General features: G+C 44.3%; 3 protein-coding genes across 6 annotated transcripts; 2 read left to right on the top strand and 1 right to left on the bottom strand.

Annotated features, from left to right (window-relative positions):
* Window positions 1–326: 326 nt before the first annotated feature.
* Window positions 327–5,500, top strand: retreg3 (reticulophagy regulator family member 3). 2 transcript variants are annotated; one of them, XM_011604150.2, is made up of 10 exons: window positions 327–434; window positions 656–919; window positions 1,736–1,842; window positions 2,048–2,078; window positions 2,168–2,294; window positions 2,403–2,487; window positions 2,968–3,105; window positions 3,205–3,284; window positions 3,461–3,593; window positions 3,683–5,500. In XM_011604150.2, the coding sequence occupies exons 2-10, from the start codon at window positions 684–686 to the stop codon at window positions 4,222–4,224; spliced, it is 1,479 nt and encodes a 492-aa protein (XP_011602452.2). In that variant the 5' UTR covers window positions 327–434; window positions 656–683; the 3' UTR covers window positions 4,225–5,500. The 2 variants fall into 2 exon arrangements, with proteins under 2 accessions (XP_011602452.2, XP_003964920.3); XM_003964871.3 differs by having other exon boundaries at window positions 350–919.
* Window positions 5,501–5,952: 452 nt separating this feature from the next.
* psmc3ip (PSMC3 interacting protein) lies at window positions 5,953–7,973 on the top strand. The gene is made up of 8 exons (XM_003964786.3): window positions 5,953–6,337; window positions 6,592–6,692; window positions 6,760–6,849; window positions 6,947–7,058; window positions 7,209–7,354; window positions 7,437–7,490; window positions 7,573–7,632; window positions 7,707–7,973. The coding sequence occupies exons 1-8, from the start codon at window positions 6,319–6,321 to the stop codon at window positions 7,761–7,763; spliced, it is 639 nt and encodes a 212-aa protein (XP_003964835.1). The 5' UTR covers window positions 5,953–6,318; the 3' UTR covers window positions 7,764–7,973.
* Window positions 7,974–8,208: 235 nt separating this feature from the next.
* mlx (MAX dimerization protein MLX) lies at window positions 8,209–12,057 on the bottom strand. Of its 3 annotated transcripts, none has more exons than XM_011604148.2 (8): window positions 11,886–12,057; window positions 11,083–11,119; window positions 10,882–10,971; window positions 10,265–10,374; window positions 10,087–10,189; window positions 9,547–9,646; window positions 9,215–9,416; window positions 8,209–9,125 (listed from the first exon to the last, which is right to left on the bottom strand). In XM_011604148.2, exons 1-8 carry the CDS (start codon window positions 11,922–11,924, stop codon window positions 9,069–9,071), a joined length of 738 nt encoding a protein of 245 aa, XP_011602450.1. In that variant the 5' UTR covers window positions 11,925–12,057; the 3' UTR covers window positions 8,209–9,068. The 3 variants fall into 3 exon arrangements, with proteins under 3 accessions (XP_011602450.1, XP_003964834.1, XP_011602451.1); XM_003964785.3 differs by having other exon boundaries at window positions 11,083–11,122; window positions 11,886–12,055; XM_011604149.2 differs by having other exon boundaries at window positions 11,083–11,315; window positions 11,886–11,993.
* Window positions 12,058–12,306: the final 249 nt, after the last annotated feature.

Below are 12,306 nucleotides of genomic sequence, written 5' to 3'. Positions count from 1 at the left end.
TCAATGCAAAAAATGTACCCTGTAAGATGAAAGCCGCAGAAGATGGACGGAAGGAGCCAGGCATTATTGCAATTATTATAATGTAAATAAAAGGTTTGCACTCGTAATAAACGTAAAAAACTATATATTTGATAAGCAAACGTGATAATCGATGTCACGAAATTATGTTTTCCGAGCTTCTGCCCTCTTGTGGCCATACTTGATAACTACATGTAAAACCTCCGACTGTTAGTCAGGTTTACCATGATGCTATATTACTGCATTTCCGGTTGGGCTCTTCAAAATAAAATGCTTTCGTTTTCTATTCCACCTGAACGCAACGTGACACAGGGACTAGCGGCTTGTGATTGGACCGTTACGGCTCAGAAAAACAGGATACGCCATATTGTTACCTTTCGAAGACAGAACTACAGTTCTGCAAAAATGACAGAATAGTTAAGTGTCATCTTGGGTTATGAACGTATTTTCTTTACATTTAACGGCATTGGCGCTTCTAATGTTGGCAGATGATTTGTGTTAAACGCTTAGACAGTTTAATCTGGTGTCACTAGCTGTTAGCTTGAAACCTCGTTAGCATTACACTCGGTCTGTGGAGCGATGTTGTGAATGAAGCTGTATCGACTCCCTTAAACTCACTTAAGTGCTTCATGTACAGACTTTCTTTACAAACGGGATTCGCTAAAATGACGCACGCCGGTGCAACAAACGAAGTGTTGGCCGGGGAGTGCTCGGCGAGTGAGTGCCCGAGAAGTCGACCATGCTCCGGCGAGAGAGACAGTCAGGTCCGGGCTGTCAAAGCTGCGCTCCAGTCCAGGCTTGGACCCTACGAGCCCGTCCTGACCTACCTCCAGTCCGTCCTCGTCTGGGAAAGACCCATTCAGTGTGTGTTCCTCTACACTGTGGTCAACCTTGTGTTTTGGTAAGCGTCGGCTGGTGTTGGTGAAAACCCTGATTTCACTGTTACCGTTGTCATTTATCCATCTACGTGTTGTAAGAGTCTATTTTCGGGGTTGTTTTTCAGGGGGGGATGAAAACAGGTGGTGCCTTCATATAATGAGATGTTTCACCTGTCAATTCAAGCAGCCACAGATGGTCCTGACACTATTTATACTTGTTTCTGCCGTTGATCCTCCTGACCTTTTCTGGTTTAAAATGGCTGCAGTTGATGGCAGGAAAGAGACGCATTTGTGAAAGTCAAAGTTTATGTTGCTTCTCCAACATGCTTTTAAACCTTCGGATTTCATTTGATACTGGTATGCAAGGTTGCTCACGCTGCCATCCCTTTAATTGTCTTTGCACACTCACAATGGTGCGGAATAGTTTCTGCATGGATTGGTGCATTCATGCGACGCTTATGCATGAATCAACAACACAGAGAAGAGTCACAGATGAGCGGTTAATGAGGACCCCCCCTCTCCATAACGTGACACCCTGAATGGCTCGAAAGGATCACCCGGTAAAGTCATGCAGCTCCGGCCCGAACAGCATAAACCCACCCTGGAAACAAACTCTTTCTTGGGTTAATCTCTAACCGGTAAGTGGCAGCAGAGTTGCTGCGCAAAGCCAAATTTCTGTTTGCGTCGATGGGAGGTCGCTCCTCACGTCACGCCACCGAATGTGAACGCGTGGAAGGAAGCAGGAACCGTCAGGAAATCTGCGCCGAACCGCTTTGTTAAGGTTTCTGACGGAGGATTAGAAGTGCTTTGTGCTCACCTGCTTTTATTTTGCCGTGCAGGTTCTTCGCCCTGACGTCACTGCGCCTGCTGTGCCTGCTGGCGTCCGCGTTGGCTGCGCTCGTGTGTGTTGATACCTGGAGGAATAAGATCTGGCCACAGATTAGAGGTGCTACAAATTGTTTCTTCAGAGACTCTTGATATCTGTCCAGCTCAGTCTAACATGCCCTGATTAGTTTCCCCTCACCTTTCCCCCATTTTGTGGTTTTATATATAGATTAACAAGCGTTTCTTCATGGTCGGGCAGTTTTCTTAACATAGCAAATTCTCTGGAGATGTGATGAATGTTTCTCTGTTTTTCCTTCATCTCACAGTCCGAAAACTGGATGAGCCAGAAAATGAGAGGTTTGTTACTTTAAGTCCAATTGGGACTGAAAAATGGCGCCGTTGGTGGCGGCGCAGTCACTGACGGGTGCTTTTCTCTCCCGGTGTAGCTGGGGTCTGGTGCAGCCGGGCGTCCTCAGCGTGCCTGAATTGTGCCACCACGTAGCTGAGGCCTGGGTCAGCGCAACAGTCCTGGCGTCCTGCCTGCTCAAGTACAAACAAGAAAACCCCGGAAAGGTAAAGATCAGACGCTAACTGGGAAACGTACATGTGATTTACTCATTTGAGGCGTTTAAGGTACGAAATGCTTCATACGTGATTCCGTGCGTGTTGTTGCTCTGTCAGTTCTGCGTCCTGACCTGTGGAGCCTTCTCCGGCCTGGCCGTGGTTGGACGCCACGTTACTGGATTGGTGCTCTCCTACTCTGCTGGTGAGACTCACACGTGTGCGACTGCTGTGCCAGGTTCTTTTGCAGGAGGGGCAGTGAAGGAACACCCTGACTGCTTCTGTTAAAAAATGCACGAGCGGTGAAAGCGGATCTTTGGGGCCCCGCTAGCGGGGGCCTAGACTCTGGTGATTACCGTTGGGGACGAGGCACAGACGGAGGGATGGAGAGGAGCCAAGCAAAGAGCTCAGGAGGTCACACTGCGACCAAGCTAATCTCCAAGCCTCCACCTTGTACAGTCAGAGACCACGGGGAGAGGCGAGAGGGCTGCCAAAATCTGCTGACGTCAGCAGGTCTTATGACCACGGGGGGTCCAGAGTATCCGTCTCAGGAACACAGCACTGTTCTGCTGGAGCCACAGACACCCTGATTCAGACTTCCTAGCTCAAATTCACGATGCTCGCTCTCTTGTCCTGCCTTGTTCAACAGCCTGCTTCTTTTCTTCAAACTCTTCTGTCCCTGTAGTCTGGGCGACTCTCCTGGCCCCTCTGGGAGTGTACCACAGAGTGTTCCAGAATGTGTGTGTGAGGCTGGAGCCGGCCCTGCAGCGGTTGGACTTCAGTGTTCGTGGCTACATGATGTCAAACCCTATAGATAATCAGTGTAAGTAGCGCGGCGGGATTTTTCCCCCCTGTCTCCAGTGAGGGTGGAGTCGGCTTATTTGCTGTGTGTGTGTGTGTGTGTGTGTGTGTGTGTGTGTAGTCCTGCGGCGGCCCATCGCTGGTGCAGCCTCAGGTGATGCCACTGACAGTGAGGAGGAGCTGGCTGCTTTCTGTCCTCAGGTTAGTGTGGTTTCATATTTTATTCACAAACACTAGCTAACATGGTGCCGTCGGTTCAGCTAATTTCAGTGTTGAGTCGCTGCTTCAAGGATTTCACCTGATCTGCTGCGTCCGACATCTGCTTGGTTTTGGGGGGGGTGTTTAACTGTGAAGCTCTCACCATTCTGCTTTCCCAGTTTGATGACAGCGAGGACGGGAAGGAGCTGGCGATGACCGACTCCGAGCACTCTGACGCCGAAGTGTCCTTCACAGAAAATGGAACCTTTAACCTGTCGCGGGGTCAGACGCCGCTCACTGAGGGCTCTGAAGGTGGGAGACGAGGACTGGGCCATGCTGATTGTCCGTCGTGGTCTCCTTTGCCTCTGAATTCTCAGTCTTCTGCTCTGTGTGGTGTTCAGATCTCGACAGGCACAGCGAGGAGTCCTTTGCTCAGGACCTTGCAGAGTTCCCCTCCATTAACCCCGACGCCACCCTGATGGATGATGACGATGACACCAGCATAGGGCTGCCCAGTCTTGGTCCATCCGGACTTGCTAGTCACCGGGCTTCAGTGCTGGATGTCGAGGGTCACCTGGATTCGGACCAGGACGATTTCGACGCCGAGCTTTCTTTCAGCAGTCGGCCGGCCGTCTCTGATTTCTCTGGTGACCTGGCTGGAGTGATCGCCAGCAACATGATCCAAGCGGCGCTGCTGGGGGCGATGCAGCCTCGACCTCCTACGACCCAGAGGAGAGAGGTTCCTCCCAAGGTGGCCACCCAGCGCAGCTACCGCAGGATCTCCAGCTCAGAGCTGGATACAGACTTGGATGGGGAGGACTTTGAGATGCTGGACCAGGCGGAACTGCACCAGATGGATCCGCTTGGAGGAGGAGAACGGGGGAGGCGGGGAGAAGGTCAGGGGTCTAACTTCCTGTCCAGCCTGCTGGGTAAACCACAGTAAAGCGTGTGTGAGGAAGAGATAATTTTAGATCTTCTGATTGGCATCACTGTGAATTATTATACGTTCTCTCCCTTAATCCCAGTCATCCAGAACATCTTGTACATGTAGGATTAGCAATAGAAGATGCAGAGATGAAGCCTACAGAGGAACCAGCACACTGCAGCGTTGCACCCACAGTCTACCAGGGTACTTGTTACACAGGGCTATTTCACGTGGGACCAACCCCGGACCTTCCCGTTGGCCCGTCCGAGCCATCTTTCCTCGGTGACAACATGATGGAACTCTTCTAGATTCCTTACACAGTCAAATTTTACTTTTTCTTTTTTTCCCCAGGTCCATTGAGTTAAACAACAGCAATTTAAGTTTTTTTTTTTTTTAATCATATAGGCCTGACCCTTGGAACAACCTAATAGTAAAGAAATGACAAAAACAGACACGAGGGCTTTTAAAAGTTCACGTTCGGCTGTTGTTATTTCCATCGATAAAAAACGATCACTCGATGAGTCCTGGTGCTTTTTCATTCATTCAGAACTCTTTTCTGTTCCCGAGGAGAACGTTTTGGTCTTCTAGCAGCCCTGAAGAAAAAGATTTGCTTGTCTTGTATAAAGTTTCCAGTGGTGTCCATGTTTATACCTCAACCGTACCCTCAGCCGATGGTTTTACAGATTAAGCATTCATAATTTTCTTGTTTAGTCTCCTATTTTTAATTCAGGCCGACAGTTTTTAACTCAAAAGTCAAACAAATGATCTTTACATTTGTAAAAAAAAAAAAAAAGACTTGAAAGTCACGTGTTAAGATAAACCCTATACTATAAGTGTTTGGGTGTAAAGAATTGAAAGTGTGTGTGCTATTTTTTTAAAAGTACAGAGTTGATCAGGGCTTTGCAGTGAGCTACGGCTGAGATTTATTGAAATCCTTTATAAAAAATGTCCTAAAACTGCTGTTTTCAGTTGCTCTTTTCCCAGGACAACATAATAGCTGTAGAACAAAGTAATAGATGAGCATAATATAAGAAGAATTGCTGGATTGAGATAGAAAAACTGCACTGATTTAAAGGAGGTCACTGACCTGCTGAGTCCAAATGGAGACAGAAGTGACCGTGCTGTGTTCTGTTTGGAAATGTATAAACCAATGGGATCTCTCTTTAGTCCTGTCCATTATCCATGAGGGTCATTTCTTCAGTAGTCGGTTTGATAATCTGATGCATTCCTTTGCAATTGCTTTTGATATGTTTTGTTGTGCAAATCATTGAATAAAATGTTTACTTTTAAGCATCATTTCATGTGATAATTTATTTAGAAATCTATTTCAAAGGAAATATGAGACTTCAATGGCTGAACAAATACGAGAGGTTTGAGTTCTCTTTGAAGAAAATTAGACTTGAATATAACTCAAATAGTATGTGGAGCAAAATTACGGTAGTTTGTTGACCAAGTAATTTAATGGCAGATATAACAATAAGGGTTTGACTGAATCTATAAAATATAGTTTTTATATTTGTTTTAAGGAAATGGGGACTACATGTTTAGTCTTGGCAAAAGTTTTATTGATCAATGGAACTATACAACAGAACGTTCCTGATGAAGATGGTCGATTATTACATTTGGACGCCTCAATGACGGGTAAAAAACTACACTACCCACAATGCATTAATACGGCCCCTGATTGGTGGATTACGGTGAGCACTATCGGCCTTAGAAAAATAAGTAATATGTAAGCTTTTTTAATTGTTCGTTCGATTCTATTTACGGTTTGGGTTCGATTTTTTCCCCGACACACTTTTGATGGAAAGGAAATTGTGAAACAGGATTTTTTGACAACATTGTTTCCGGAAACAGACTCGTAGTGAAAAAGGGGGCGGTGACCGATGAGCTCTGACCCAAAGTTCCTACATTTCGCGCATAAAGTGCAAAAAACTCGAAAGTCTCGTTCGTATTTAGATTTAAACGGTTATTCTAAAATATTCAAAAGCTCGTCTCGAGGCTCATTCGGAGGAGATATCGGTGTAATTTGACGTCAACGGGTGAGCGTCGCAGTGACGACACTTTCGCGCGAAACTCGGTTGCAGGAGCTGAAGTGGACGTTAAGTTGAAATGAGCAAAAAGGACAACGGTACGTTTTTCGTTATTCCAGAAACACTTGAAACCCAACACCACTTAGATCCCAATGATTGAAAATAACGTAGCTCAGAGACAAACATTAAGCTTCACGTACAGCGCCGAACACAATAACACAACATGGACCGCACTAGCCTAGCTGTTGTATCCGGACTGCTATTGTGGTGCTACATCGGTTTTATGTAGCACTCTTAAGATGCCTACCATTCAAAGGAATTGTAGATCGGTTGATTTCCTCCTCACCCGCAGGCGCAGCAACCATCCTCGCCTATCTGAATGAGAAGAACCGGCCATACAGCGCCCAGGATGTCTTCTCCAATTTGCAGAAGCAGCATGGATTGGGAAAAACGGTGAGAAAACAGTCATACAAGTGTATTCAAACCTGGAAAAGGTGATTGCATATCTTTGATATTTCAGGCAGTTGTCAAAGCCATGGAGCTGCTGGCGCTAGAGGGAAAGATTAAGGAGAAGATCTATGGCAAGCAAAAGATTTATTTTGCTGATCAGGTTTGTCTCAGAAATGTTTGGCTGGATGAAGCTGCACCGGCTGTCTCTTACAAGTGTTTACCGGGGGAAACTGATTGCTAACAATCTTTCCCTAAAGGGTCAGTTCCGGGACGTGAAGGATGCTGATCTAAAAGAAATGGACTGTCAAATTTCGGAGCTGAGTGCAGAGGTCCAGTCCCTCAACCAGGGCTGCAAACAGCTGGATTCAGGTGAGCTATGCTGATCTCTGCAAGTTCACTTCATAGCAAGCTCTTCGGTCCATTAGATGTTGCTCCAACCTCTGGAAAATAAGGATTTTTTTGTTGCGGTGTGGTTGAAAGGGAACGCTGTCTGTGTTCGTATGTAATCTCTGTTTACAGAACTGAAGGAACTCACCAGCTCTCTGACAACGGAGGAACTTGTGTCTGAGATCCGGGAGCTGAAAGCGGAGTGTGCAGGGTACAGAGCACGCCTGGAGACGATCAAGTCGGCCACAAATCACGTGACACCAGAAGAGAGAGAAAAGGTCGGGGACAGCCCTATTACAGACGTTGCAGTAGTTTCTCGTTCTGTTCGATGAAGAAAGCTTCAGATATTTTGATTTGCAGGTGTACAAGGAGCGGGAGGTATATGTAAAAGAGTGGCGAAAGAGGAAGAGATTGGTAATGCAGATACTTAAAAATGGCCACGATCCTAAATGCTAGTGTTCCCTACTCATTACGTTCTGTCTTTGGGCTCTCTCAGGCATCCGATATGATGAACGCCATCCTGGAAGGGTATCCGAAGAGCAAAAAAGAGTTTCTGGTAAGAACAAGAATCTCAGAAGACCGACTTCTTTGCCTCAGAGTACTAATTAAATATCTGTGGTGCCCTCACAGGATGAAGTTGGGGTGGAGACTGATGAAGAGTGTAAGGTGGTTGTTCCAAGCTCGTGAAAGAACAAGAACGTTTTGTCCATCCGCTTCAGAAGCGTTCCTCTGAGAAATGTCAGGGTGGCCTGAGCCAGTGTGTTCTTAAACAGGCTGATTTATTTATGCCGAAGGTCTAAAGGCCGAGGAGTCGACTTGTTCCTTTGTTTTTTGAGGTTCATCTTTGGTGGGATTTGTATATAAAACCTGTCCGTTGGTAAAGCTGCTGTTGTTTCACGATGACGTTAATTCCCTTTGTGTTCTTTCTTCCTCTTGGTTGTGAATAATCATTTGCATGTTTTCTTTGTGCTACTGCACTGTTCCTCATTCATGCTGCTCCTTAAATCAGGGAGATGTTTTGTCTCTTTCGTTTTGCTTCAATAGACACTGATGTGTTGTTAGATATTGTCCTGTCATTTTATTTACATTCTATTTTATTTCTACTGTTTGGAAGAAAACAGGACCCAGGAAGAGGTTTTACAGCCTAGTGGCTGATGACGCAATAGGATCGTTTAATAAAATCTTTCCAGGAAATCCATAAATTGACAACACAATATTAGCCAATGAATGGTAAACATCAAAACAAGACAGGTTTAACTTACTGAATACTGTAAAACAACGTTGACAAAAAAGCTTTCGATCATATACATGAACATAAAAATGTTTTTTAAAAACAAAACAATATACTGGCTGAACAACAAACTTGATTGGTAAAATATGTTAGACTGATCTTCTGAAAGGTTCACAGTCCAAGTCGAGTGACCGTTAGTATTAAACACAACTTCCCTTTTACAACCCATAATAATCCATGGAACTTTACTACTGATAGAAGGCACCAGGTTAGCGTTCAGTATTATAGCACAGCTGCACCAATTCAAAGTTTAGGTTCCTCACACTTGCTTGTTTCTCCGGGTATGTGATATGTTGAAGTGGTTTAGCTGATCCACTGTGTGTGTGTGTGTGTGTGTTTACATTTTATGTACATTAATAATACAGGTGAAACCCCGATGAGGGTGGAACTGATCTGGAAAAGGGCAATAGGGTTCTCCAACCTGCATTCATTCCATACAGCTGCTTTCCTTTGCATTTCTTAGTGGAACAAAAATCAACGCTCAGCAGGATAAAGCAACAAATGTATCATTAGAGGCGTTGGGAGCAGCCCAACGCGATAGGTTTCCCTTTCTGCCCGGCGTGGAGGCGGTTTTTGCTCCACTCACCGAGACAGTGAAGAGACGAGGTCAGTGTGACAGAGTGCGACTTCAGGTTGACTCGAAGAGGTCAGAGCAAGCCCAAAATCAGGTTTGGGGAGGCAAGTCCAGAGGTTTCACTCCATTAATAAAGCTGGCCGTTGAGCTGCCGCAGCACGCCGAGCACAAACTCCTTCAGTGTCTGGAAGAAGACCACGAGATGCAGACAGACGTTAACATAAACACAGCTCCTTGGCTTATATATGCACATTACATAAGAACACTGGTCACCTGAGGTTTGCAGTGCTCCTCGATCCAGCTGAAGACGCAGGCAGACAGCTCCTGGAAACTGCTGACTGAGACAGAAGTGCTGAAGGACTGAAATAAAGAATCCATGATGCTCTGAAAGATGCTGAACTTGATCTGGTCAGACACCTGGTTCTCTCCTTGCTGTGGATTGTTCTGGTGGGCCTTTACTATGTGTTCATAGTTCCTATGAGGAGATGTGGACCGTTACACAAAACAGCGGACCCAAACGACATTTAAGCCATTTTGGTTTGACGGCCGGTCCAGCTATTATTTTTAATTCATGCAGAACTGCTCGGGATTAGGCTTTGTCTCACGTTTTCATGATCTTTAAGGCCATCACTTCTTTCCTTAGTACAGAAACTTCCTCTTCTTGTTTCTTTTTCTCTTTATGAAGAAAATGGATGTAGTCGATCGCTGGAATCACAAAACAAACAGGATTTGGTCACAGTTGGGATTCCTTTTTATCTTCCACAGGATGCTTCGTCACAATGATCTCTAATGCACCAACCACATGCTGTTATGTTCTCTAACATTTTTATTTACTACTGACTATGACTTAAATGAAAAATAAAGCTGAGTTTCTGGTAAGGCAGAGGTGGATTTTCTCCCAGGAGTTACAGGGTCTCAGACGTCTGTATGGCCCAGCAGGAGATGGAGCCAGGCCTCTACAGCTCTGTATGGCCATCCTAATGAGTCTAGTACATCTGAACTGTTGTGAATCGTTGTTGAAGACATTATGCCAACACAATAATTGCTCTGATGCTATAAAATAAATGACTTTTGTGGTGAAGATATAGTGATACAACGTTGTGTTGACCATCATTCATTCTGGTGACAGGAACAATATAACTTACTTTTCTGCAGGACTGTAGCTTTGCTGATCTTCTGTGCTCCCATTGCAAACTCAGACTGCTGCTGGCAGGTTGGTACGATGGACTGGAGGTCATCGTAGCCTTTCTGAGGTTTTATAATAGTCTTTCTTATATAAATAAAAAATAAAAAAGGGGATGCACTTGTATAGAAAAGCTTTACCTTGATGGCATCCCTCCTCTTCTGCTCCGCCTGGGTGTGTGCTTGCCTTCGACGGTCTTTATACGAGTCTTTATATGAGGTCTCATGTCTGTAGTCGCTGTCTTCATCATCTATTTAAGAATATTGATAACAAATGCACCTCTCACCATTAACTATGGCATACATGAACTGAGCAACTAAAAAAACACACAAATGGGTTATTTGTTGTTTAATATTTCAACAGGAAATTACAATTTTGCACATTTTGGTTTGCTAATTATTATATGAAAGAATATGATTGGGGATATCTATGCATATATAGGCATTATAGGCAAAATCTATATACAGCAAAGACGCAAATGAACCTGTAGATTATTACAACTGTCGTTACCCTGATTATTACAAAAGATGATTAACAGTTCTGTATGTTTAAGGTATGATTAAAAAAGGCATGAAAAGAAAAAAATAACCCTGTATAAAGCTCTGCAGTTCATTGTGCTGGGTCATTATTAGCACTGGTGTTAAAATAAACTAAGATGTCAATTATTATTTTTCTTTGTCCACAATTAAAATGTGCAAAAAACCCACAAATGCAACAAAGTTTCCTTCTAGATAATGTCAGAAATGTGAAGAGACACCTGTATTTGGTACCGAGGATGCACTGGTAGAGCCGAGGCTGTTGGCTCTGGACACAACTGTAGCCCGTTTGGATGTTTCAGCAAAGAAACCTGTGAAGCAAGAAGGCTGATGTCTGACACCAATCGCTCAATCTTCACCAACACAAAGCCAAGATAATGAAGTTCTTGGGGAAAAAGTCGACAAACTGGCTGAATACTTACTGGGGTCAAAGCCGCCGTCACTGAACGCACCATCGGTCTGCTGAGCCATCGCCAGACCGCAGCCCAGGAAAATGGGAAAAAACGTGTTGTTGATGGGATAAGTACAAAACCCCAGAGCCAAAAATACAACCAAAGACCAAGAACTAGGCTGGCTGGTAAACACGAGGATCTCCTACTGAGCTTTGGCCTGGTTTGAATCGTGAATTGGACCGTTTATGTCGGCCAAATTATCCCTGCAAACACAATTCAGCGGTTTGTTCTGGGGCATCGCGACAATACAACGTTTTTGCCAATAAGGGCAAGAAAATGACGTTAGAAATGAAAGTTGCCTTCTTGCTGATGTGCAAATACATTGTTACGGTACGCAATATAATTCGATATTGGGATTGCTTCAGAACCGGAACTACCCATCTGATCTCACGCATTTATTGCTGATTGGAGTGAAAACGTGACATCTTATCGAGAACTACACAAACTAAGACGTCGAGATTTAATCCTCTGGAACAACTGTAAAACTAGTTATTTAAAAAAAAACACACATCTAAAACGAGCCATTTTCGGTGCCTGCACGCCTATTTTAAACCAAATGTGCACAAGCGATCGCCCCGGCGTTTTGTTTACTTTCCTTACATTAGCAAACGTCACTTGGCTAACGTTAGCCGTCGAGCTAACAAAGCCACGTTACACCATTTATAAACATTTTCAACTTTTGTAAAAATGAAATTTGTCACTTAATACTTGTGTCACGTTCGAAACTGTTTCTTCATTTTTAAATAATATGAAACCTAATAACTGGTACGTACTTTCCAGTGCTCCTCTGGCGACGTCGTCGGATCCGTCATTTTGGAATGCTGTGTAAGAGTGCTGCGTTCGTGCACCACGTAACTTATTCTCAAAGGAAAAAGTAATCACTTAATATAAAACCAGTAACAAAATCGAGAGGTTATGACGAAGTAGAATTAATTAAAGAGTATGTGTTTTAAAAATCTACGGACTTTTGGAGTTTTAATTTATGTGTTTGTTTGTCAGTTTGTATTTAAGAAGTATAATTTCCAAGCCAAACTTAGAAGCAGCACCGATAATTCTGGCTGGGCGTAACTGTGACCACAGCGTGGCGCTGTTGCACAGTCGATATCAACGTGTTAATGAATTCAAAAACTAAATGAAATACCACACCAAAACCCAGCTTTTAGAAAAGGGAAATTGTGGTATAATCTTCAAACA

This window comes from Takifugu rubripes, chromosome 5, assembly GCF_901000725.2.
Source record: "Takifugu rubripes chromosome 5, fTakRub1.2, whole genome shotgun sequence".
Lineage (NCBI taxonomy): Eukaryota > Metazoa > Chordata > Actinopteri > Tetraodontiformes > Tetraodontidae > Takifugu > Takifugu rubripes.
Note: the sequence above shows the minus strand (reverse complement) of the source record. Positions and strands in the feature narration are given on the sequence as shown.

Bases quoted from the DNA above. Each gene is read 5' to 3' on its own strand.
- retreg3 (XM_003964871.3), top strand. From the start codon at position 648: ATGTACAGACTTTCTTTACAAACGGGATTCGCTAAAATGACGCACGCC. The intron at 2,488-2,967 runs GTGAGACTCACA...CTGTCCCTGTAG, and splicing joins GGTGCTCTCCTACTCTGCTG to TCTGGGCGACTCTCCTGGCC. The intron at 3,594-3,682 runs GTGGGAGACGAG...TGTGGTGTTCAG, and splicing joins GCTCACTGAGGGCTCTGAAG to ATCTCGACAGGCACAGCGAG.
- psmc3ip (XM_003964786.3), top strand. The intron at 6,693-6,759 runs GTGAGAAAACAG...TTGATATTTCAG, and splicing joins AGCATGGATTGGGAAAAACG to GCAGTTGTCAAAGCCATGGA. The intron at 7,633-7,706 runs GTAAGAACAAGA...GTGCCCTCACAG, and splicing joins AGAGCAAAAAAGAGTTTCTG to GATGAAGTTGGGGTGGAGAC.
- mlx (XM_003964785.3), bottom strand. From the start codon at position 11,924: ATGACGGATCCGACGACGTCGCCAGAGGAGCACTGGAAA. The intron at 11,123-11,885 runs GTACGTACCAGT...GCGATGGCTCAG, and splicing joins CGCCAGAGGAGCACTGGAAA to CAGACCGATGGTGCGTTCAG. The intron at 10,375-10,881 runs GTGTCTCTTCAC...ATTCTTAAATAG, and splicing joins ATCCTCGGTACCAAATACAG to ATGATGAAGACAGCGACTAC.